We start from the raw sequence: 25,597 nt of genomic DNA, 5'->3' as shown, positions 1-25,597 counted from the left end.
CTTATTTAAAAGCACTTCTCCATCATATGAATTTTGGTAATAATTTTCGACAAGCTATAAGGGCGATATATTCGCATCCTCAAGCTAAAATCAAAGCTAATGGTATGTTATAAGAACCCATTAGACTGCAGAGAGGTACAAGACAAGGTTGCCCACTGTCCCCTATTTTGTTTGTGATTGCTATAGAACCACTGGCAGAGGCAATAAGAAATAACACTCAAATTCATGGTATTGTCCTTAGTAATAATACTTATAAATTAAATTTGTTTGCAGACGATATCCTTTTATATATTACAAAACCATTTGTATCATTGCAATATCTGCAGTATGAGTTATCGAAATTTGGCCAAGTTTCAGGATTACTAATTAATCAGAGTAAATCTAGTATGTTACCCATTAATTTGGAAGGAACAACTCAAAATTTACTTAAACAAAAATATAAATATCAATGGGCTACTTCGCAATTCTCTTATCTTGGTATACAAATCCCTTCTGATTTGAATCAATTAATTCGAGTTAATCATATCCAAAAAATGAAAGAAATCAAAGACATTTTACATAAATGGAATAAACAACAACTATCATGGTTTGAAAGGTTTCACCTAATAAAATCTTTTATTTTTCCCAAAATTCTTTTTCTTTTTAGAACAGTTCCTATTGAAATTCCCCTTAAACTAATCAAAAAATGGCAAACCATGTTAAACCGATTTTTATGGAAATTTAAACGTCCAAGAATTGCTTTTAAAGTTTTAAGAAAACAAACACAGCAAGGAGGCTTTAATTATCCAGATTTGGAACTTTATAATGCCGCTTCCAGATTGGTAGATATTATTCAGATAGTACAAAAGAAAGGAACAACCGATTGGATTAATATATTAAATGCATTGCATTATCCTAAAACGACACTTGATATAATTTGGTCTAAACATAATATTCGTCCACTTTCTATTAATAGCAATATTTTCTTTAGAGCAATTATTAAAACTTGGGACAAATATAAAAAAAAATTATTACCAGAAATATCTAGATTTTCAACAATAACATCACATAAGAGTTTTCCCATCCAATATAGCCTCTTGTGCTCTAAGACTTGGGAACATTTTAAATCTTTACGCTTGCTGGATATAGCTACCAAAAATGGCTTAATGGAAAGGTCTGATTTAGAGTTAAAACTCGGTAGAGATATACCTTGGTTTTTATATTTTCAATTAAGTTATCTATTAAGCGAACTTAAAATTAAAGATGTTATGAAAAGGTCTGAAACGGAATTAGAGCAAATTCTAAAAGCACCAGAGTTTATTCGTAAAGGCTTATTGTCCAAGATTTATAATATCCTTGTTTGTAATATAAAATCTTTTAACACAATATTACAGCAAAAATGGCAACAAGATTGTGGAAACACTATTTCAGATAAAGACTGGGAACAAATTTGGAAATCTAAAATAGTTCTCTCTCCAATTATTAATATAAGACTTCAGACTTACAAAATTCTTCAACGATGGTATTTTACCCCACAGAAATTGGCTAAAATCTATTCAAATAGATCCCCTCTTTGCTGGAAGCGTTGTGGTGAACAAGGGTCTTATGCACATTGCTGGTGGAAATGTAATTATGTTGCAGAATTTTGGCATTCGGTTTTTCACCAAATTTTTTTAATCACATCTTATTCAATTCCCTTTAAACCGGAATTAATTTTTTTGAATATCTGGGGGAACTATCCAATACCACAAATAAGGAAAGATTTAATTTTAATATTGTTGTCAGCAGCTAAAAATGCGATTGCGTCACGATGGAAATCACATTTCCCCCCAAATCTCACTACGTGGTATATGAAGGTATGGGATCATTTGATCATGGAGAAAATAACAGATAGGATGCAGTTACAAATGAACCCTGCCAAATCTTCAGATTTTTATGAGAAGTGGTTTCCTTTCCTGGATTTCCTCTCTAAGGAAAATCTACTCATTACAAAGCTACCGTATTATGAGATTGTAAACCCAGAAATTTAATTTTTTGAATGAAACATAGTATTATATCGGTAGTAATTGTATCAATCTAGTTACAGTGTTGTATTGGAAATTTTATCACCACCACTGTTTAGCTATATGATCTTTGTTATGATAACACTGTACGGTAAAGCGATCATTTCTTTATTTATTGTATTTTTTTCCCTTAATAAAAATTTTAAAACAAACAAACAAATGAGCTGCTGCTAGGGCTGTGCACGGGTGGGGATATTCAGTATTCCCACTTCTGGTTTACCCGAAGCTGGAAACCGATTCGGAATACGCCCAAATCCGAAGCAGCTTGGGGTTCGAGAATCGCTTCGGTATGCTCCATAAAGATTCGGAGCATACTGAAGCAAGGGGGGGACTCCCCACCACCACCACCCACCCACCCTGGGGCAACCCCTCTACCCCCACCCCCCTGGGGAGACCCCTCCAACCCCCACCGACTCACCTGGCGGTGGGAGGGTCATCAGCTGGGCAGCGGGCTGCCGCTGTGGTGGCAGCGGTGGCACAAGGCAGTGCTGCCTGGAGCCAGCCGGCTCCTCTGCCGCCGCCACCTGAGTCTACAGGGTGGTGGGGAAGGCTGGAGCTGCCTCCTCTGGCTCTTCCTGCCCTTCAAATGGCCGCAGCGTGCTGGTGGCTGGCAGCCATTTGAAGGGCAGGAAGGGCTTTCTCTGCCTCCTCTGGCACTTCCTGCCCCTCAAATGGCCGCCAGCCACCAGCACGCTGCGGCCATTTGAGGGGCAGGAAGAGCCGGAGGAGGCAGCTCTGGCCTTCCCCACCACCCTGCAGGCTCGGGTGGCGGCAGCAGAGGAGCTGGCCCGGAGCCACCGCAAGGTAGGTGGGGGGGTTGATGTTTAAAGGGCCCCGCCGCTGCTTTCAAGCAGCGGCGGGGCCCTTTAAACAAGCCCCAAAGCATTTCCGAATGCTTCGGAAAGCTTTGCTTTGGTATTCCGAAGCGGGGCCAGCTTCGGCAGTACTGAAGCTTTCTGAATTGGGTCCACTTCGGGTATCTTTACCTGAAGCAAAACCCGAATAGCACAGCCCTAGCTGCTGCATTTTGCATCTCCTGAGCTACCGGAATTGTCTTTAAGGGAAGCCCCAGCTACAGAATATTACAATAATCAAGACTAGACACTGCTGAACTGGCAGAAACACATGCACACAGAAAGAAAGGCAAGGCAAAAACAACAAGAAAAAAGACTTAAACCCTATTTTTGAAAATTGCAACTTCAAATTTCATGTATGGCGATTTACAAAAATGACAGTGTTCGGACAAAATTTTAAAAGCATAAAAAAAATTTCAATGGCGACTTCCGGTTTGGGATTCATGGAGGTCTAACGCAGCTCCATTCGCGGAGCTGACCGGACTGCCGTTTTAACCGGCCGGAGGGGTGAAAATAGCCCGCGGCCGACTGCTCTCAGGCGGGGAGCAGGCAAAGAACGCTCAAGACCCTAGGGTGAGCTAGATCTCGGACGAGGGGGGGCTCTACCCAACGAGTCTCCCCCCGATCCTTGAGGTCCCACCTTGCGACGGGTCGGCTATAATCTCTGCGGCAGTTTCGGGGCCAATTCGGCTGGCATAAGACCTACATACCCAAGCTTCGATTGGGGAAGGAAGCTGAGAGGAGAATTTAAGATCGAAACAGCGATTACAACCCGAGAAAGGTGAAGAGAAGGTAAAGATCGCTATCTTTTGAAACGGGACAGATTGACAAAAACAGAGAGGAAAGAAAGTAGATTTTTAAACTGCAACAGATTAGTGAAAAGGAGGTGAAGACTCGGCAGGAGTTGTATTTTAAAAGAGACTAAGTTTAAAGAAGTTATTACAGAAATCGGACTATTGTTTTGAATACCTGTGGTTTTGGAGCTGTGGGAAAAAGACACCATCGCGAGACCTGCTGTGGGAAGACGTGAGACAGGAAGTGCGTAACAACAATAGAGTGGCTGGAGAGAAGCGGCCCTTGCCGAAGGACAGGAAGTAGGGAATCGCCATTTTTGAAAGGGGAAGGGTCGCGGCTTCAGCGGAAGAGGAAGTAGGCCATTTTGGATTACAACAACATAGAGAAACCATAGAGAAAAGACGCCCGACATTTTGGACACTTTAAAATTTAATTTTGGCAAAGATTGGGACATTTGAAAAAAGAAAAACGTTTAATTATACGCCACGGAGTTAAGGAAGAGAGCAGATTCGTGGGAGCGAGCTAAAGCAAGCCCCACGATGTCGAAAAAAGAGTGGCAATCGGCAATAGAAAATCTGGATAAAAATATGGACAAAAAACTTGTAGACATGATTAAAGAACTTAAGGACACGAAATTGGAGCTTATTAAAGAGGTTAAAGAGGTTACACAGACAGTAAAGTCGGAGCTGTCAGAAGTGAAAAAAGGTATGGAAACGATTAGTAGTGAATTACAAGGAACGCAGCAGAGAGTTAAAACAGTAGAAGACGCGATGGAGAATTTAATAGACACGCAACAAACGGAGATGAGATTGGTGAAGGGGAGGATGTCAGTTGCAGAAACTAAACACATGGAGAAGCAGCTTCGTTTTCGTGGTCTGCCTGAAGTGGAAGGGAAGTCAGCGCAAGAACAGATGACTGAGGTGTTGGCTGAATACCTGGGGAAGGAGGAGGAGGAAGTTGTGGCTATCCTAGATGTGGCGTACCGTGTGAACTCGAGAATTGCAACCCAGAGGAAATTACCAAGGGATGTGATTGTGCAGTTTACAACTAGAAACATGAAAGAGAGGATTGTGACAAAACAGTTTCAAGATCCATTGGAGATTGATGGCAAGACGATCATCATAATGAAGGAACTGCCCAGATCAGTGTTATTGGACCGGAAAAAATATAAAGTGCTAATTCAGACTTTGAAGGACATGAATATCAGGTACAGATGGGAGCTACCGGAAGGAGTGTCCTTTGAGTTTGGAGGGGCAAAAAAACGCATCAGATCTGAGCGAGAGATGGAGCGATTTATTAAGGACAATGAAAAAGACTTACCAACAAAACTATGAATATGGAGTGTAAAGTATTATCTTGGAATGTAAATGGACTAAACTCACCGAATAAGAGGAAAAATATTTTTCATTGGCTACTAAAACAAAAATGTGATATTGTTTGTTTGCAAGAGACCCATATCAGAAAACAGGATGTAAAATACTTAAAATCTGGAAAATTGGGCAAAGAATCTGTAGCGGCCTCCAACAAGAAAAAAAGAGGAGTGGTATTGTACATAAAAGAGGAGCTGCAGCCGAAATTTGTTATGAGAGATGTGGAAGCTAGATTTGTAGCAGTGGAATGCAATTGGAATTTAAAGAGAGTGTTGGTAGTCGGACTCTATGCACCTAACGGTGCAAAGGAAAGCTTCTTTGAGGATTTAAGGAAGCATCTAGACGATCTTGCATATGACCAGATAATTCTTGCTGGAGACTTCAATGGAGTGACAGATTTGGAACTAGACAAAAAGACTACAACAGCACAAAAGAAAAGAGGACTATTGACAAAGCTCTTTTTTGAGTTGATTCAACAAGAGACTCTCGAAGATGTATGGAGGAGAGAATATCCTAAAACCAGACAGTTTACTTTTTATTCTGCAAGGCATTTTACACTATCAAGAATCGATATGATCTGGGCCTCAAAAGACTTAGCGTTATGGACTAAGGAGGTAGAAATAATGCCGATGGTAGGCTCAGATCACAACCCAATTATGTGGAAATTTGGAAAAAGGAGAAAAAGGAAAGCCTGGAGAATAAATGAGGACTTGTTACAGGAAAGAGAGAATATGGAAATACTGAGAAGAGAGACAAAGTTTTTCATACAATACAATGTGAATAAAGAAGTACCAACCAACAAAGTTTGGGATGCGTATAAGGCGGTTGTAAGGGGCATACTAATGGACTTAAATGGCAGAGCAAGAAAAAAGAAAGAGGAGAAAAGACAAGAGATTGAGGAGAAAATAAAGGCCAAAGAAGTACAGTTAAAAAAGAGACCAGGGAAAAAGAAAATATACCAGGAAATCAAAATTCTTCAAGAACAGCTAACAGCAATGAGTAATAAAGAATTGGAGTGGAACCTTAAAAGACTGAATCAAAAAGCTTTTGAGGGTGCTAATAAACCTGGGAAATATTTGGCATGGCAATTGAAGAAGAAAAGGGAAAAGAAAATAATAAATAAAATCTGTGAAGAAAATAAAACGTACTTGGAGCAGACTACCATTAGTAGAGCCTTTTATAAATTCTATGCTAAGCTGTATAATAAAAAAGAAGTAAACAAAGAATCAATAGCATCATATCTGGAGAAAACCAAATTTCCAGAAATCTCGGAAGCTTGGAGAAATAAGTTGAACAGTGAAGTAACCGATGAGGAAATAAGCAAGGCAATACAATCCGCAAATCTAGGAAAGGCGCCAGGGCCAGATGGACTTACGGCTAAATTTTATAAGATAATGGCCAATGAACTGGCACCATTCCTAAAAGAGGTGATGAATGGAGTTTTTAGGGATCAAAGGATTCCAGATACTTGGAGTGAAGCGAATATATCATTGATCCCAAAAGAGGGCCAAGACCTGACCAACGTGAAAAATTACAGACCTATATCACTACTTAACAATGACTATAAAATTTTTGCGAAGATATTGGCGGAGAGATTGAAGGGGTGGCTCTCGGAAGTCATAGAGGAGGAACAAGCAGGCTTTTTGCCAGACAGACAAATAAGAGACAATTTAAGGACAGTGATCAATGCTATTGAATACTATGATAAGCGTTGTGATAAAGAGGTTGGTTTCTTCTTTGTAGACGCTGAAAAAGCGTTTGACAATTTAAACTGGGACTTTTTGTTTGCCACTATGGAAAAGCTACAACTGGGAGAAAGATTCGTCAGAGCAATTAAGGAAATTTATAGAGACCAGACTGCAGCAATTGTAGTGAATGATGAACTGACCAAGAAATTGACGATTAGTAAAGGAACAAGACAAGGTTGCCCGTTATCTCCATTGTTGTTCATTTTAGTATTGGAGATTCTGATGATACAAATACGACAAGATGAGGAAATACGAGGAATAAAAATAAAGGACTATTCATATAAGGTCAGAGCATTTGCAGATGACATAATGTTAATTGTAGAAGACCCACTGGAGAACATGCCAAAAGTGATAGATAAGATCAAGGAGTTTGGAGACTTGGCAGGTTTCTTCATTAACAAAAAGAAGTCAAAGATATTATGCAAAAACATGACTAAGCAGAAACAACAATTGTTAATGGAAACAATGGATTGTGAAGTAACTAGTAAGGTGAAATATTTGGGAGTTGAGCTGACTGCAAAAAATATAGATTTGTTCAAGAATAATTATGAAAAATTATGGTCTCAGATAGAGAGAGACTTGATCAAATGGAATAGACTGAACTTGTCATGGTTGGGCAGGATTGCAGCAGTTAAGATGAATGTGTTACCAAGAGTAATGTTTTTGCTACAGACAATACCAATCATCAGAGACTCCAAACAATTTGAAAAATGGCAGAGGAAAATATCAGACTTTGTTTGGGCAGGCAAGAAGCCTCGAGTGAAAGTAAAAGTTTTACAAGATGCAAAGGAAAGAGGCGGAATGCAACTGCCCAACCTGAGACTTTATCACGATGCAATCTGCCTAGTTTGGTTGAAAGAGTGGATGACACTAAAGAACAAGAAACTATTAGCCCTAGAGGGATATAAAAATTTTTTTGGATGGCACGCATACCTATGGCATGACAAAGTAAAGGTCAACTCGATGTTCCTGCACCATTTTGTACGGAGAAGTTTATATACAATCTGGAAGAAGTATAGAATTTACCTACAAGAAGGAACCCCCTTGTGGGTGGTTCCATATGAGGTGATAGATCCGAGAGCTGTTGATAATGAACAACAATGTTTAACGTACAAAGAAATAACTAAAACTGAAGCATCTAAACTTAGAATAAAGACGCAAGAGGAACTATCACCTAATTATGACTGGTTCCAGTACAGACAGATCAGAGATTTATACAATTCGGACTCTGTAAAGGGGGGCATACGAACAGAGAACTCGGAACTAGAGCAGACCCTTCTTAAAGAAGATAAGAAAAGAATATCCAAGGTATACCAAGTACTGTTGAAATGGTATACCGAGGACGAGACAGTTAAAATACAGATGGTGAAATGGGCTATAAATTTTAATAAAGAAATAACAATGGAGGCATGGGAATACTTGTGGAAAACTACAATGAAGACAACGACATGTACTAACATCAAAGAGAACATTTACAAAATGATCTATCGTTGGTACATGACACCAAAGAAGATTGCGCTAGGGAATTTGAATACTTCTAATAAATGCTGGAAATGTAAGAAGCATGAGGGCTCCCTCTATCATATGTGGTGGTCGTGTGAGGTAGCCAGGCAGTACTGGGGGGAAATAATAAGAGAAATGAGTGAAATTTTACAATTTCAAATTAATAAGAACCCAGAACTCCTGCTACTAAACTTGGGAATGGAGGGAATTCCAGCCCATCATAGGACGTTGATATTTTATATGACAGCAGCAGCTAGACTTTTGTATGCGCAAAAATGGAAAGTACAAGAAGTGCCAACTATTGAAGATTGGATCTACAAATTGCTGTATATGGCTGAAATGGATAAGATGACAAGAAAACTGAGAGATCTGGACTCAGGGCAGTTTAACACAGACTGGGAGAAGCTGAAACAATATCTGGAGAAGAAATGGGAGGTGGGAGGAAAACTGTGGCAGTTTGAGAACTACTGAAGTATAATAAAAGTATAAAAGAGAGGGGTGACTTTACCGGGGGAGGAAGAGAAATGTGAATTTATAAGCAGTTAGATTAATAGATTGATATATATATAGATATGTATAGGTTAACTGATAGAACATTGATAGAGAATAATTAATGATAAGGATTAAACATGAGGATTGAGTAACTAACAATATTTTCTTTCTTTGATAAGATTTATATGCACCAAACTGAATGTACAGAAGAGTCAAATTGATTGATTATGTGATGAGCTATATAGAATTACCATAAAAAGATGAAATGAGTAATATATAGAGAACAAATCAAATTGTTTGATTTGTTTGATTTAAATGTGGGATTTTTATGGTTTATGATATATAGGTTTATGATATATAGAAATATTCAAAATCGGAAAATGGGATAAATTGTTTATCCAAAGACGTACAGTTTGGGTGTATAATAAGAAAAGTAGTTAAAGATGTACTGCTTAATATAATGGAGAATGTATATCTGTTTTAGATAGAGGAATCTAATAGAAGTAAGGGAAAAGGGACAGAGGGTGGGAAAGCTGTTGGAAGTCAACAAAAGGGGGGGAAAGGGAGGGGGTTAGAAATGAAAAATTTGGGGAAAATTGAATGTAATGTAAAAATAATAATATTCTAGCCCAATAAAAAATTTTTCTAAAAAAAAAAAATTTCAATGGCCACACTACTTTTATTAACATAATTGTTTTAAACAATAAGATAAAAACCATGGATGTGATCTACACCTAAGGAAGTTGGCTTACTAATACTGATTCTCTCTGCACTGTACACTTCTATAAACAGCTTATTTTGGCCCACCTTTGCTTTGTCTTTGCCATAAACAGGGAAACCTGAACAGTTTTCACAATAGGGGATTTTTATCACAGCAAAATTGGACAAGTGGTGGAGGAAAGTCTGGAAGCTTCTTAGAACACAACTGCTTACTTCCATCTAACCAGTGGTTCCAGATGAGTCCACCAGAGATTCATTATCTTAACAGCCAAAGACTGCAAACGCACTGATGGGGTACATGTAATCATCCTTTGGCTTTTCTCCAAAAGAATGAATTTTAGATGTTGTGAATTTAGGATTCCTTCTTACCTGGTAAGTATTGTCAAAACTGTCGTACATAAACCTGGTGATCAGGGAGGTCTTTCCAACTATAGAAAGGGGAAAAGGAAAGGTTACTCTTCATTTGTGAAATGGCAGTTGAGCTATCCAAAATGGCCACCAAGTTAATACACCACTATAATTTCCTTTTTAAAAATCCAGCTACCCAACATGAGAGTTTGGATCTGATGCTTTAGAAACTGTATGCAAGACATTTTAATTTTTAAATGAATTTTGTTTGAGATACTGCATGGGCAAAACTTAAGGGGATAAAACAGAACATGAACCAGATACAAATAATGGCAACTGAAATCCTAGTCAGACAAACAACAGGGAGAAATCATGGTCTGTAGCAGGATCTGTATGTCCCATTCCGAAGTGTAGGTTGTTTATTCAGCAAGGGTGTAGGCCTGCTCCATGCACAGGCACCTGTACTGTAATCACCGCACTCTATGAGAAACCTATTATAGATTATGGTCCTATTTATTTCAATAAAGCTTTTACTTCGTAACATCTGAAGTCATTCTTAGCCAGCACAGCAGACTGTTATGTCCGCTGGAATAATAACATCTTTCTATATTAAGATTTCTTCTACTCCCCCAAAAGAAAATGATTTTGCAAGCATGTAAAATGAAGGGAATGGGCCAGTGGCAACATCCACATGAATTTGCAAGTATGCAAAATGGAGGACGACACTAACAGGCTGCATTCCTAATACCGTTAGTGGGCAGAACTGGCTTATACTCGCCAAGCATTTCTGGCACATACAGACAAACCCTGAGAGAGTACTTGCTCTATGCTTCTAGCTGGATCTGTATTTATAATTGTCTTCAGACATCTTCTTAAACTATATCATGCTTCAATACACTGGACTTCAGGCATTATCCAACCAGCTATTTCAAAGCATTGAAGCAAAATCTACATGAAACCCACCCATCTCCCCACATATTTTTAACTTATTTACGTTTTTGGTACTAAGAGGCATCTGGAACAGTAAGAACCAGTCCATGTGACCTGGTGAGAAAGGAGGAAACAATTTTGCCACTCCACAGACAGGTAGGGCATGTGATCGTAACGGCAAACCACCATCACGGGCAACTGATTGCCTGACATTTCAGACAGTTGTGGTATTGTTGTAATAATATAGATTAAAGCACATTTTACTAATCAATACTAAGCTAATACATAGTAATGGCTTGTATTCTGGGTGAACTTTTAAACTTTTCATGAACTGTCTATGCATTTTTTTAGTGTTAGATAACAAACAGGTGCACTTTAATCTTTTGACAGCTAATTAAAAATAGTGGACTCCATCTAGATTAATGTTTCTTTATCAGAGACTGGACCAATAGTGATCTAGTATCTTAACTCTTCCTGTCATTTCTCACGGATTTATGGCTTTGTTTTGCAAGTTAGCTATAATGTCATTTTTGGCTAATCAGAAGGTTATACAATAGAAATTATGAATATTCAATGAAACATTAAACCAATCATAATTTGCGTATGCTATTATGTGAAAAGATCTTAGATATCTGCATATGATAACCTATAAAACATGCTAATCTAGATAATGAGTTAGAGTTCTGACTGGAAGAGATCTCATGAAGATTAGGTGAGATTCTTATCTTTGTAATGTAGGCTATGAAAATCTTAATGCATTTCATAAGGACTTTGATTATTTTTAAACTAGTTTGTTAGGAAGTGTTAGCAAATTTAATTCTGATTGCCTGTTTCTATTTTTGTAGGACTTAAATTAATAGTCATATATTTTTAACTACTGGCTTCATTAAAAAATAGAGTGTATTTTTAATAAAAGAAACTCTAACAGGTGTCTGAGTACTTTGATTAGAAGCAGCAAAGCAACAAAGAACTTTTTTACAAATAAATGTACTGATAAGCAAACAGTTCAAAGAACAATTTTGCTTGACCGGTCTTCTTGAACTAATTGCTGGACACTAGCCAAAAGAAAAGATAAATCTTTCCTTTGGAGTAATGGAAGCTTAAGACACAGGCAAGAGAGCCTGTTACAGTATCACAGGTAAGTCATCTCAGATACATGGCTACACCTCTCTCTCTCATTCCAAAGGCCTCTTCCAAACTGAGCTTCTCCATTCAACCATGAATTGCCTCTTCCAATCCTTCCCAAATTTTACATTCATCTTATACACTCCAATCATTTTCTTCACTATCTACATTTGACTATTAGCTTCTCTGGGTCAGAGAGGCCTAGCTATGTGGCACCTGGCATGGGCTTTCGGGGACCACAGTTCTCTTTGTCAGATGCATCTGACGGGGAGAGCTGTGGTTATTGAAGGCTTATGCTGCATTGGAATTGGATGGTCTAGCTGTTTTACTGCTACAAACTAACACGGCAAACTCCTTTGAAGCCTCACACCAAAAGGAGATGTTTACATTTACTAGCAAAGGAATGTTTTGGTTGCACCCTCCCTCTCCCCCCCTAATTGCATCTTCGCTCTCCTCCCCTCCTCCCCCCTCCTCTTCTATATTTGTCCAGTTTCTGTACCATACATCTGATGAAGAGAACTTGATTCTCGAAAGCTTATGCTACAATAAAATTGGTTAGTCTTAAAGGTGCTACTGGACTCTTTTTGATTTTGCTGACACAGACTAACACGGCTAACTCCTCTGCATCTATAGCTTTTTTCTACAAACTATTCAGGGAAGGTGCCATATACATTGATAACATAGTGTAAGCGAACAATTTAAAAATAAAATGGAAATGACTATTAATGAAGCCTTGCTCCCCTCTCCCAGGGATTATGCGTTTCACTGGGAGGTAGCTTTTCAGACTGGAGGTCTCAATAGACTCTGGAAGATGGCCTGATACCTTGACACAGATAATCTGGCTACCCAGATCCACGCCATGGAAACATCAAGACTTGACTTCTGCAATGCACTCTGCATAGGCCTTGCCTCAGAATCAATCTGGAGACTCCAGTTGGTGCAGAACACCAAAGCTCAATTATTATCAGGAGCTAGGCAGAGCATGCATTATTATTGCCGTTCTGTCATTACTCCACTGGCTGCTCACCAGTTACTGGGCTCAATTCAAGATTTTGGCTATCACATACAAAGCCCTTCATGGGCTTGGTCCCTCTCATCTGTGGGGCCACCTCACTCCCTGTGCTCCGTGTCAGAAGCTTTGCTTATCTGAACAGGGCCTTCTGCAGATACCACCCTGCAAATGTACAATATCAACAGCTCTCCACACATACATTCTCCGTGGTGACCTCCACCTTATGGAATGGCCTTCCTGAAGAAGTCAGGATGGCGCCCACTCACCTAGCTTTCTGCAAACTGTGCAAAACAGAATTATTCTGGAGGGCTTTCTTACACAGGTGATCAGTCTGGGCTGGAGCAAAATGGCCCAGAGTGATGCACTGGTGACTGCAGACTATAATACTATGTATTATGTACTATGTACTGGTGGAATTAGCTGCCTAGGGAGATGGTGAGCTCCCCTTCATTGGCAGTTTTCAAGAAGAGGCTGGATGAATATTTGTCAGGGATGCTTTAGGCTCATCCTGCATTGGGCAGGGGGTTGGACTAGAAGGTCTGTATGGCCCCTTCCAACCCTGTGATTCTATCTGTTGCTGTAAGTATTCTCCTACTGGACAGTTCCATGCTGTTTTTAGTTTTCTTTCAGCATTATTTCCCTTCATCTCTGTATTGGGTTTCTGCTTGATTTCAAATTTCCACTATCCCTACCCCATTGTATTGTTTATTGCATGTTCCAGACAATGCTTGACTTGACTTCTACTATGTAATCCACTTTGAGTCTCAATGAAACAACAGTAAATAAATAAATAATGAGAAAATACTTCTGCACTCTAAGAGAGACTGACTCGTGGAATTCACCACCAAGGAATGCTGTGATGGCCCCTCGGTTCAAATGGGAACAGGACACACTCTGTGGGGATTAGGCACGCTGGCCAAATGTGTTCAGAGGCAGTAACTCTCTGAACACCAGATGCTGGGAGCAACAATGTGGGAGAGACTTCCATCTCTACATCCTGCTTGCAAGTCTTCTAAGGGGAGGGAAGATGCTGGACTAGACACTCTTGGCTTGATTCAGCTAGCTGTTCTGACTGTCTTCAGAGTGCATACAGACTAAACCAGCAATCTCCACCAATTCCTTCTCACTGCAGTCTCCTCTCATGGCCTTCCTCAAAGTCGCTTGTCCTGTTGAAGCAATATTTCTCAGATTGCAAAGAGAGGGAAGTGGCAAAAAAGTGCAATTCCACTGATGAAAAATTCAGCCTGGATCCGACCCATAACTACCTCATACTGGGGGAGGATGAGCATGCATGAAGGTGCCTTTTAGTGAGTCAGAGCATTGGTCTAACAAGGCCAGTATTCAGGTGCAACTAGATTTCCAGGGTCTTAGATTCTGAGAGTCAAAGCTCCCTTCATCAGTGTGAAAAAGTAGGAATCTTTACAAACCAGGCAGGTTGGGAGAGGTACCGAAAATCAGAGTGTCAGAAAGCTAGCTAGAATACATGCTCCTCCATCAAGCTAATTACAACATGTACTATAGCTAGCTTCCTGACACTCTTAATTTGCAGTATCCCTCCCACTTGCTGCCTGGATTATTTTCCCACTTCTCCTATCTAACAAATCTAGTTTCGGGTGGGTAGCCACATTGGTCTGAAGTTGAAGAGGAAGATCCAGGCCCAACAACACCTTAAAGACCAACTAGATTTCCCAGGTGTGAGCCTTTGAGAGTCAAAGTTCCCTTCCACAGATACAAATGTAAAAAAAGGAGACACGAGGACTCCTTTCTTTGTCCTCAAAGGGAGCTTGGACTGTCAAAAGTTCATACCTTGAAAATCTACTTAGTCTTTATGGTGCTACTGGATCTAAACATTTAGTTTTATTATTGTTGTTTATTTATAGTCCACCTTTCTCACTGAGATCTGAGGGACATTACAGACTGCAAGTGAATGCAATATAATCAATAACTCGAACATTCACAGGACAAAAATACATTATGATCTTACCCTTCTAGTGCAGGGCTACCCACCTGAAACTAAAGCCAGTAGTACCTGCTCTCCAAGAGCTCACACAGAATCATAGAGTTGGAAGGGGCCATACAGACCATCTAGTCCAACCCCCTGCCCAGTGCAGGATCAGCCTAAAGCATCTCTGACAAGTATTCATCCAGCCTCTTCTTGAAAACTGCCAGTGAAGGGGAGCTCACCACCTCCCTAGGCAGCTGATTCCACTTTTGAACTACTCTGACCATGACAAAGTTTTTCCTAATATCCAGTCGGTACCTTTGTGCATGTAGTTTTAGCCCTTGCTTCACATCGTACCCTCTGCTGCCAACTGGAACAGCTCTTTGCCCTCCTCCAAATGACAGCCTTTCAAATATTTAAAGAGAGCAATCATGTCCCCCCTCAACCTCCTCTTCTCCAAACTAAACATTCCCAAGGCCCCCAGCCTTTCCTCGTAGGGCTCAGTCTCCAGACCCATGATCATTCTTGTCGCTCTCCTCTGCACCCTCTCGATTTTGTCCTCATCCTTTTTGAAGTGAGGCCTCCAGAACTGCACACAGTACTCCAGGTGTGGCCTGACCAAGGCAGTATAGAGAGGGGCTATGACCTCCTGCGATTTCGATGCTATGGCCCCTTTGATACAACCCAGGATTGAATTAGCCTTTTTTGCCACCGCATCACACTGACTGCTCATATTCAGTTTACAGTCCACTCTTACCCCAATATCCCTTTCACATATACTACTGCCCAGAAGTGTATCCCCCATCCAGTATTTGTGCTTCTTATTTTTGTGGCCCAGATGTAATACTGTGCACTTGTCTTTGTTGAATTGCATCCTATTCACAGCTGCCCACTTTTCCAGCGTATTCAGGTCTTGTTGAATTTTAATTCTATCTTCTTGGGTGTTTGCTACCCCTCCCAATTTGGTATCATCAGCAAATTTAATGAGCAGCCCTTCCACTCCTTCATCCAGATCATTGATAAAAACTTTGAAAAGTACTGGGCCCAAAACCGAGCCCTGCGGCACCCCACTGGACACCTCCCTCCAATCTGATGAAACGCCGTTGACCACCACTCTTTGAGTGCGGTCCTCCAACCAGTTCCCTATCCACCGAACTGTCCTACAGTCTACTCCACAGTCTTCCAGTTTGCCCATCAGAATGTCATGGGGGACCTTATCAAAAGCTTTACTGAAATCCAGATAAATCACGTTAACAGAGCTCCCCTGATGCAGTAAGCTGGTCACTTGATCAAAGAAGGAAACCAGGTTGGCCTGGCAAGATCTGTTAGGAACAAAACCATGCTGACTTTCATATCAGCTTTAACTTGAGCTTTAAAATGAATAAATTCAAAAGAGAGAGAGATCTAACCCCAGAGCTCCTGTGTGCAAAGCATACTGAACCAGGGCCCCTCCTCTGGAGTGGTGGTAGGTTTTACTGGGGGAAGAGAGAATCTCTTCCCAATGAGATCTTGCAAACAAAAGTCCTCATGAGGCAAGGGGGGGGGGAACTGTCACTTGGATACTGCAGTTGCCAACTCCTGATTGGGAAATACCTGTAGATTTGGCAGCAGAACCTGCGGAGTGTGGGGACCCAGCAGGGTATAATGCCACAGAGTCCACCCTCCAAAGCAGCCATTTTCTCCAAGGGAACCGATCTCTATTGCCTAGAGACCAGTTGTGATTCCGGGAGATCTCTCGGCCCCACCTGGAGGTTGGCAACGCTCGTCCTGCCTGCCACTCCCTCCCCAGCCTCCCTCCCCCCTCCCCGCCCGCGGGCGCCGCCCGGCCCTCACCGCTTTGCTCCCCGAGGAAAACCAACTTGAACTTGCGCAGCGGGTTGCCGAACTCGCCGCCGGCTCCTCCCGGCACCGACATGGCAGGGCTGGAAGCGGGGGAAGGAGAGCAGGAAGGACGGAAGGGGCGGCCGAGGGGAGGAGGAGGAGGAGGAGGAGGAAGGGGGCGGGAGGGCGAGCAGCCGCCGGGCCGACTTGACGGGAGCGGAGGCGCCGCGAAAGCCCGACAACAACGCTCCAGTCGCCCGGCCGCCGCACGCGTCACTTCCGCCCGGCCGCGGTCGCGCGACGCCTCCGGAGGCCGGCCGGTGAGCTCATCGCCTCACGCAGCGGGGGGAGCGTCATGAGGTCATCGCCGCGGCGGGCAAGTCGGAACGGCCGTCCTCACGTCGCTGGTAACCATAACGACGATTCCGGTTCCGGTTAAAAATGGGATTGTAGAAATAAACGAAGTCTTTAGCGCCTCCGCTCGAGGAAAGTGGTCGTTGGTCGCGCGCCGTCAGTTATGAGGCCCGGCCCCAGCGCCACGACATTGGGCCCTTTTCTGTGGTTCAGAACTTGGAGGGGGGGGGGGCGCGCTTCGGTATATTTAAAAAATGAACAAAGTAGTGAAGAGAAACGACGTTTTGGAAGGAACGAATCTCTAATCCGCCCTCTTTCCTCCTCCCTCTACAGTTGCCAACGCTGAATCTAGACATTTCTGCAGGGGGGGGGGGAAGGGAGCCTGGGAATGCTTTCCACCCTCCAAAGCAGCCTTTTTCTCCAGGGGAGATAATCTGTTGTCTTGAGAGCAGTTGTAATTCTGGGCGATCTCCAGGCCCCACCTGGAGGCTGGCAACCCTACCTTTCCCCCGTTTATTTATTCGTTCGAGGTCTGTGCTGGGTTTGTAGAAGCACTTACACTAGCCCTGGTTTCAGGGGGGTAGCCGTAGGCAGCAGAACAGCAGGAGCTGAGTCCAGTAGTGCCCTAAGAGAGCAACAGGATTTTCAGGGTATAAGCTTTGGAAAGCCAAAACTCCCTTCTTCAGATACAGGGAAGAGTGGAGATCCTTGATCCTTTACATCCCAGACAGGAGGTGGGTGTGACAAAGCAAAGAAGGAAATCAGGATGTAAAGGCTGGATTAAAGTCTGAAAATCTTGGTGGTCTCTAAGGTACCACTGGACTCAAATCCTACTAACCCTAGGTTCCTCCATTGTGGATGTTTTGATCAGCATAGTGGAAAGGGACCATTTTATTTATTTTGCATTTCTATTCTGCCCTCCCCACGAGTGGACTCAGGGCAGATCACAACCCATTAAAATACAATAAAATTCCATTTTCATAAAACATTTTAAAACATTATTAAAATAAAAACATATAGCAGAGCATTAGTGATAAGACATTTCCATGATGAAGTATTTATTTACCAGAATAGTCTAGGAGGAAACAAACACCATGGTTTTTAAATTTCCTTTTTAGTTCAAGGCCCTCCTGTGGTCTGGTGTCTTTTTGATCAAAACAGTAACTTGCTACTGTTGACTTGCTGAAAAATTAGATTAAAGCTAGCATAAAACATAGCCAGAAAAACACACACCATCCTTGTCAGAAAGGTTTTATATATATAAGGGAGACCTAGGACTACTGTACATGCATCAAGTGTCAAAGAGGCCTGTGCATCTTGGAAGATGCATTTCCCATCATGAAATGATGCAATTAAGTAATTTTAGAATGAAGTCAGTGATTGCGTGGGTCGCCATGGTGTCACCAACCATCTTTGGTGCATGAGGTGGGGGCTGGTGAGACAGGAAAGGACGCGGTAAGAATAAAATTGAAGCAAAATAGAAAAGTCCAGTAGCACCTTTAAGACTAACCAACTTTACTGTAGCATAAGCTTTCGAGAACCACGGTTCATCAGATGCAGTAAAGTTGGCTAGTCTTAAAGGTGCTACTGGACTCTTCTATTTTGCTACTACAGACTAACACGGCTAACTCCTCTGGATAATAAAATTGGAGGTCTCTGATCTATGATAGCTGACTGGAACTAGAAGCTTAAGGACAGCTGAGGGCTTTTTGGATCTTTCAGCTCCATTTTAGACATGAGCGTTTTGCCTGAGCATTTTACATATGGAAACAGAGAGAATTTTGTCTACATCTAACACTGAGACTCCCTCTTTGAAACACACATAGTTACTCTCATAGAACACATTCATTTACTCAGACGTTATACCTATCCTTCAGTTATTAAAATGCAAGTACTGTGGGTTAGAAAGAGACTAGAAAAACACAACATGCCATCTACAATTCAAAATATACCTCAGAAGCTATAGTGTGAAATGGCTGGCTGTCACTGCATGGTGTCTTTATGCTCATGAATGCTGTAGAGACAAGATGCACCCATCCCTCAGATATGACACTGATACACTTCCAATATTTAATTTCTCATGCTCTGGGGACAAGGGATTGGCCTCTGAATAACAACAACAACATTCGATTTATATACTGCCCCTCAGGACAACTTAACACCCACTCAGAGTGGTTTACAGAGTGTGTTGTTATCCCCACAACAACACACCCTGTGAGGTGACTGGGGTTGAGAGAGCTCCTAGAAGCTGTGACTGACCCAAGGTCCCCCAGCTGGCTACAAGTGGAGGACAACTCAAGCAACATACACCAAAATATTTTAACAAGGCATCCCTAAAGACCAGTGATTTATAGGGACAAAAAAGAAACAGAAACAAAGCACAAGGACTGTTCCTGATAAACACGGGTGGTTGGAATTGATGTAAGATGTTCCAGAATGGATCCTCCAAATCTGGTCTCTGACCTTGATATTTGTTGAATTCAGAACCAATGCTAACAGCTACATCAGAGTCAGAAGAAAAGTGGAGGACAGTGAGAAGGTTAAAGTGATTGACAATGCGGTCAATTTGAGTAGAGTGCAAAGGACAGTGCAAAGGATGATATGGCAATTACTTGTCCAGCACAGGTCAGGTGATATAATACATAAAACTGCTGACTATTCTCCCCCCCCCCCTCCCACCACCGAAGTCTGAACAAATTACTTCTCAGGAACAGACTGGCTTGCTTACAGACTGACTACTCTGACAGCTCCACAATCCAGGTCGTCTCCTACTGCTTCCAGGTCAGCAATCCTAACATTTATGAAGATAGGTTTCAGAAGGTGGTTATCAGGATCTGCTGCCCCTGCAATAACAGGAGTTACTCAGTGAGCTGTTTCAGAGTTCCACCTTTCCTCTTCTTCCACATCTACATGAAATTATTGGAGGTCATGAGGGGGTTTAGAGTCTTGGGTCTTCAATATGTGCAGGACATCTAATAATTTTACTTTTTTTCTTCCTTCAGGTGATTGTGAGCTGGGACATTCCTTGAGTAGTGACTAGATTTAACAATGGACTGGATGAAAGCAAACAAACCAAACTTCAGTCCAGGTAACATGGATCTGAAGGTGGCAATTGGGTTAGCCTGGAGGTGGCTTATGGCCTGTTCTGGAGGGTCACATTCTTCCTTAATGAACATGTCCACAGTTTATCTATTTATATGGCACCTCTTTCTCTAAAAACAAGCATTCATGCAACTGACAATATAAAAAAAAAACATTTTAATTTTAAAAAAATAAAACAGTCGTGATTATGGTTGTCAGCTCTAGGCTGGGAAGTTCCTGGAGATATAAGGGTGGAACATGGAATGGGCAGAGTTTGAGGATGTGAGGGACCTCAGAAGAGTATAAGGCCTTTCAGTCCACCCTCCAAAGCAGCCATTTTCTCCAGGGGAATCGATGTCTATAATCTGGAGATAAGTTGTAGCTCCAGGAGATCTCCAGGTCCTACCTGAGGGTTGGCAACCCTAGGGTGATTGATGAAGGTGCTAAGGTGGTAAGGAGAAATGGTACAAAAAGTCCTTTCCAAAGTCTTTAGATGCTGAAGCTGCTGGTTCACCTATTGCTGTTTAAAATTCTGCATCGTCCTTGGAAGAAACACACACCTGCCCTGGAACTGTGCTACCAAGCAACCTAAGCTGGGCAACGTTGGATACTCTCATTCCTAGGGCACAGGGTTTCTCCTCAGCTGAGCAGCTGGCTCCTACCAGTAGCAGTGAAGGCATCAGGGCCGAGGTCAATGTGAAATGTCTTCTCTCCCATCCCAGGGTGTTACTTAATTTGCCAATTTTCCTTTATCCAGTTCTAATATTTGATTCTCTGATGATATTCCTGACCATAAATGCTTATCATCAGCTAAAGATGGTTTGCCAACTGCACCCAGTTCCTCGAAGACTCTGATTTGGCCACCATAATGAATACCTTTAGTCATCTCCAGATCGGATTACTGTAATTCACTCTGCGTGTGGCTGCCTTTGAAAAGTGCTTGGAAAATTCTTTGGGTCCAGAGAGCATCTTCAGAGTATTAATAAGATACGATCTGAGTGGAGCACATGACCGGCCTTGCACTGTTCACTAGTTCATTTTTGGACCCAGTTCCCTACATTGTGCATGCCTGTTTGGCTCATGAAACAACAAGACAGTCTTTTAATTGCTCATTATCTCCTCAGCAGTTCTGCCTATGAACCACAGACCAATGCCTTACTTAACTGTTCACTGAAGCACAAGATAGACTCTGCTCCTCTCCACAGATTTGATCCCAGGATCAGCTCCGTGTGCGTAAAAAGGGTGTACCTGAGGTAAGCACTAGATATTTTCTAAGATGATCTAGTAGATATTATTGTGGGATTGGTGGTTATGGGGCAGTTCCAATGCTATCCTTCCCTTCGCTGGGACAAATTGTAGTTGAACCCACTCAGGAAATGAAAGTAGACTCTAGTGCCCAATGCCGTACACCAGTTGCAAGACAAGTGTATCTGAGTATGCAGGCCAGACCTCTTGCCCTGGTCACCCGGTTGGGCAAAGGTGCATTGTGGAAGCCCGAGCCAACCAGATCCTGCCAGCATAGGATTACCAACTTCAAGGTGGGGCCTGGTGTTTTTCCAGAACTATAAGCAGAACTTGATACTGCAGAGATTAGTTCTCTGGAGGAAATGCAGTTTGGAGTGTGCACTCTATGCCATCAGATCCCCACTGAGCATCCTCCCTTCCCCAAACTCTACCCTCCCCAGGTACTGCCTCCAAATTTCCAAGAATTTTCCAAGTTGGAGTCGGCAACCCTATGCCATCAACACACCAGTCATGAGTAAGATACACTTGGTGGATGTGACACAACAGTGTGGCTGTGATGCAGAATCAGTATAGAAGATGGGGCAGGAAAGTAGCACCTTAAGAAATGACTCCAGTATACTTCATATAGAAGCCTCTCTGACTGCAAAGCAGGGGGATCAAGCACGCATAACGGAAATTTTAGAGGAGTTTGTCCCCTTGCTCACATGAAGGCTGCCGAGGGCACACTTGGCACCATTCGAAATGCAAATGTCACTAGGAAAGATAGCTGTGGCGATACTGTGTTTGGAAGAGACAGCAGATACTGAACAGGAGATTCATTCTATGCTGGGCATAATTAAACCCATGCAACAGGCAGAGCCAAGTGTACTCAAACTGGACAACAGAATTGGCTTCTGTATGGGCTTATGCTGAACGAACCTCCTTGCAAAATTCAGTGCTCAGAGAAGACATTCCAGTAGAGCAGTTGTAAAAAGAAAACATGCTTCTTGACAGCCTTCAGTCTGTCAAAAAGTTATTGGGAAATTCTATCAATGCTCTAAGATCAGGAGAAAATAAGATTCAGAGTCCCTCAAATGTTATTTCTGAACTACACCATACAGGTTCCACCAAGTGGCCTCTGCCTTTCAAATGTTGATTCATTAGGTTCTGTGCTCCTGCCATGATTTTTGAGTACCCAGTATAGATGATATCATTATACAGGTTATGGCCCCAAATTTGATCAAATCTCATTTTTTGGAGGGAGTTTGTAGAATATGCATTTCCTGAGCGTAAATCTGCTAATATCTAAAATACCATGCAAGGACTGTTCAGTTCTTTCCCATTCCATGAATTTAAAGAAAAAAGTATGAAAGAAAATCCTGTATATAACCTCAGAGCTAGTATAGCATTGTGGCTAAAAAAATGAGATGTGATCCAGGAGGCTGCCAGTTTGAATTTCATCTCAGTTTGAGATTCACGTGTTGTGTTTCTGCAACAGCAGGTTTGTGTTGAATCTCAGCATAGGTGAGGGATAAGGACGGTCCTCACCTGTGACTGATGTTGTGTTCCCAACATCAGATAAGCATCATCCATCCTCATCCATGTTTTTGAATCTTCATCTATTGTCTTTGAACCAGAGGGAGAGGGGCAGAGGGTAGGCAAGGAATAAATTAGCAAGCAACAAAAGATTGACAAAATACTATTTAAGGAATAATTGAAAATAGTAACAAACATCATCACCTGGTCCTTTTAAAAGAACAAAGCCAAACAACAAAAGAACGGTCACTCGGCTTAATCGTTTGCAACTTTATTTTTTAAAAATGAAATATTCAAAGTACTTTGTCTTTCAAATGTCAACACGTCATATATTAACTTTTACTATTTACAGCAGGTTGTTGTAATGGTCTGGTAGAAAATACATGCTTCTGGTCTGAAAACCAGAGCAAAAATGCAACAAACCATTTAACTGCAGCCATTGAACATAAACCTGTACAGTATCCAGCCAGTGTTCAGAGCAGGAATACAAAAGTGGAGTCTATTGTTTCCTAGCAACAGGTGTCAGGCTGCTTATACTACATTTTCAGTTAAGATTAGAACTGCTGTTAGTTAGGAATGGAAAATCTTGGCATACACTGTAAACATTACCTTTCATGAAAAAGCAAAAAAAAAAAAGACTAGTAATTGACATAACACTGTATGCTAGAGGCTTCTCTGTTTGTATTTTATTGACACCTTTTTAAAATTAAAGTTTCAGCTTTCTGTCTTGGTTCTCATTATACAAGTAAATATTGTCAAGGACACACTTTGATATACTAACGTTTATTAAGAGGCTAAAGTTCACCACTACATCTAAGAAAAGATTGTAACTGGCAAACACGTTCTCTTGGACCGGTAACATAAAGTGACCAAGAACATTCCTACAGTAAATTAAACTTGGAATATTACCAATTTCTGTTACGGTCTCTATAAGCCAGCATGTTTATATTGGGGTTGGGGGATGGAGCAGAGTCAGAGTGCAGACTACCAAACAATTAGATCTCATAAATGTTGTAATATCCGTCTTCTTGTGTTAAATATACTCTCACTCTTTTCTATATTGAATATCTCTCTGGACTCCATTATTGTCAAGGCTCTAACAACTACTCCAGACTATTTCAAATTGCCTTTCCCCGCTTATGCCCGGCTCCTTTTCAGGAACAGTAATATTAAAGCACACTTGGTAAGTTTTTCTTTAAAAAAGTAAACTCACCCACCCTATTCCCCAACAGCCCCCGTTTTTAATAATGTCCAACTATAATGTAGGAAGGATGCAGCATTTCTAGCAAGTGCCTGATGGAGAAGATCTGGATCTTCAACAGGGTGAATACAAAAGGCTGTATGTATTCTAGTTAGTATCGATTCTATTCTAGATATATCTCTATACATAAGACCAAAGTGCTCTAAATTTTCTGAATAATTCTTGAACTACTATTTTCACCGCCATAAAAAAAAATATAGGACCTAGTTCTCCTGGTAGGGATGTTGCTGTGGTGTTTTGTAAACTTCCAGATCTAGTTTTCAGGGTGGAATTCTTGGACTATTATTGTGGTCTGTTCTGAAGCCTACAGCCTTGATTTTAGCCTGTATGTGGTAACCAGGGAGAGACGTATGGTGAATTCTGGGCTGTATCAGGGTTCCTTCTCACCTGGCTGGTCTTCCTTCCTGTTCATTTCAGCAGGCAGAAGCTGCTGCCAGAAAAGGATGAACATAGGCAAGGTGATGCTTGCCCACCTCACAGGGACACGCACATCTTACAGAAGCAGCCCGGGTAGAGCTACCTAAGCATGGCCTGGCCTAGGTTTGACTTCGTCTTCCTCACTCAATAGCCACTTTTACAGGCTCGTTTGTGAAATTCACCTCTCTTAGACCCTGAAGGTTTCAGGTCTACACCACAGGAAGAAGTTTCACCATATTCCTACAAAAGTAAGGATTCCACCAGGTATGGCTTTTTTTATCCTTTAACCTCTCTGCTCACCTGTTTAATTATTTTTTATTGTGACACTGACAAAGATGCAGGGGGGTGGCCAAAAAAAGGTGACAGGCTGAATGAGAAAAGGCTCCTGCAAAGGGCAGGGTTTCCAACTGTCTGGAGAGAAAAAGATGTCCTGTCCTTTTAAGAGAGGCTTAATGGGATGTTATTTACTTCCATGTCATAAAAAAGCTTTAGCAGCCCATTTCTGTACCTTAAGCCTTTATTAAAGACACAAGACATTTTTCTCCAGGTCTGTTGGTAACTCTAACAGAGGGAATGGCAGCAACTGCAATATTGGACCCTGAGGGAAGAGTTAGTAGAGGAGATACAAACAGAAGGCAGGGTAGGGGGGAGTGCTCCATACAAGAGAGAGGAGGATCTTACGTGGAACCTAAAAAGCAGAAGCAGTATAGAGGAAGGGCCGTGGCTCAGTGGCAGAAGGTCCTTGGTTCAGTTCCCTGCCAAAAAAGGATCAGGTAGGTGATGTGAAAGACTTCTGACTGAGACCCTACAGCAGGGCTTTTTTTCTGGGAAAAGAGGTGGTGGAACTCGGTGGGTTGCCCTTGGAGAAAATGGTCACATGGCTGGTGGCCCCGCCCCCTGATCTTCCAGACAGAGGGGAGTTGAGATTGCCCTCCGCGCCGCTGAGCGGCGCGGAGGGCGATCTCAACTCCCCTCTGTCTGGAGATCAGGGGGCGGGGCCACCAGCCATGTGACCATTTTCA

At 41.8% G+C, this 25,597-nt stretch overlaps 1 protein-coding gene and 1 long non-coding RNA gene across 3 annotated transcripts in view; one reads left to right on the top strand and one right to left on the bottom strand.

Annotated features, from left to right (window-relative positions):
• Positions 1–17,101, bottom strand: part of LOC129341203 (ras-related protein Rab-6A-like) — a 42,326-nt gene extending 25,225 nt beyond the window's left edge. For both annotated transcript variants that reach the window (XM_054996255.1, XM_054996256.1), the window contains exons 1-2: positions 16,715–17,101; positions 9,894–9,952 (exon numbers count right to left, since the gene is read on the bottom strand). In XM_054996255.1, the coding sequence (XP_054852230.1) occupies positions 9,894–9,952; positions 16,715–16,796 (141 nt within the window). In that variant the 5' untranslated portion in view covers positions 16,797–17,101. The remainder of the gene's footprint in view (positions 1–9,893; positions 9,953–16,714) is intronic.
• A 4,176-nt stretch (positions 17,102–21,277) lies between these two features.
• LOC129341756 (uncharacterized) lies at positions 21,278–25,035 on the top strand. The gene is made up of 3 exons (XR_008598140.1): positions 21,278–21,390; positions 23,991–24,080; positions 24,576–25,035. It is a non-coding gene; the product is annotated as an uncharacterized LOC129341756 (long non-coding RNA).
• Positions 25,036–25,597: the final 562 nt, after the last annotated feature.

This window comes from Eublepharis macularius, chromosome 13, assembly GCF_028583425.1.
Source record: "Eublepharis macularius isolate TG4126 chromosome 13, MPM_Emac_v1.0, whole genome shotgun sequence".
Lineage (NCBI taxonomy): Eukaryota > Metazoa > Chordata > Lepidosauria > Squamata > Eublepharidae > Eublepharis > Eublepharis macularius.
This window is presented reverse-complemented; position numbering and strand designations above follow the sequence as displayed.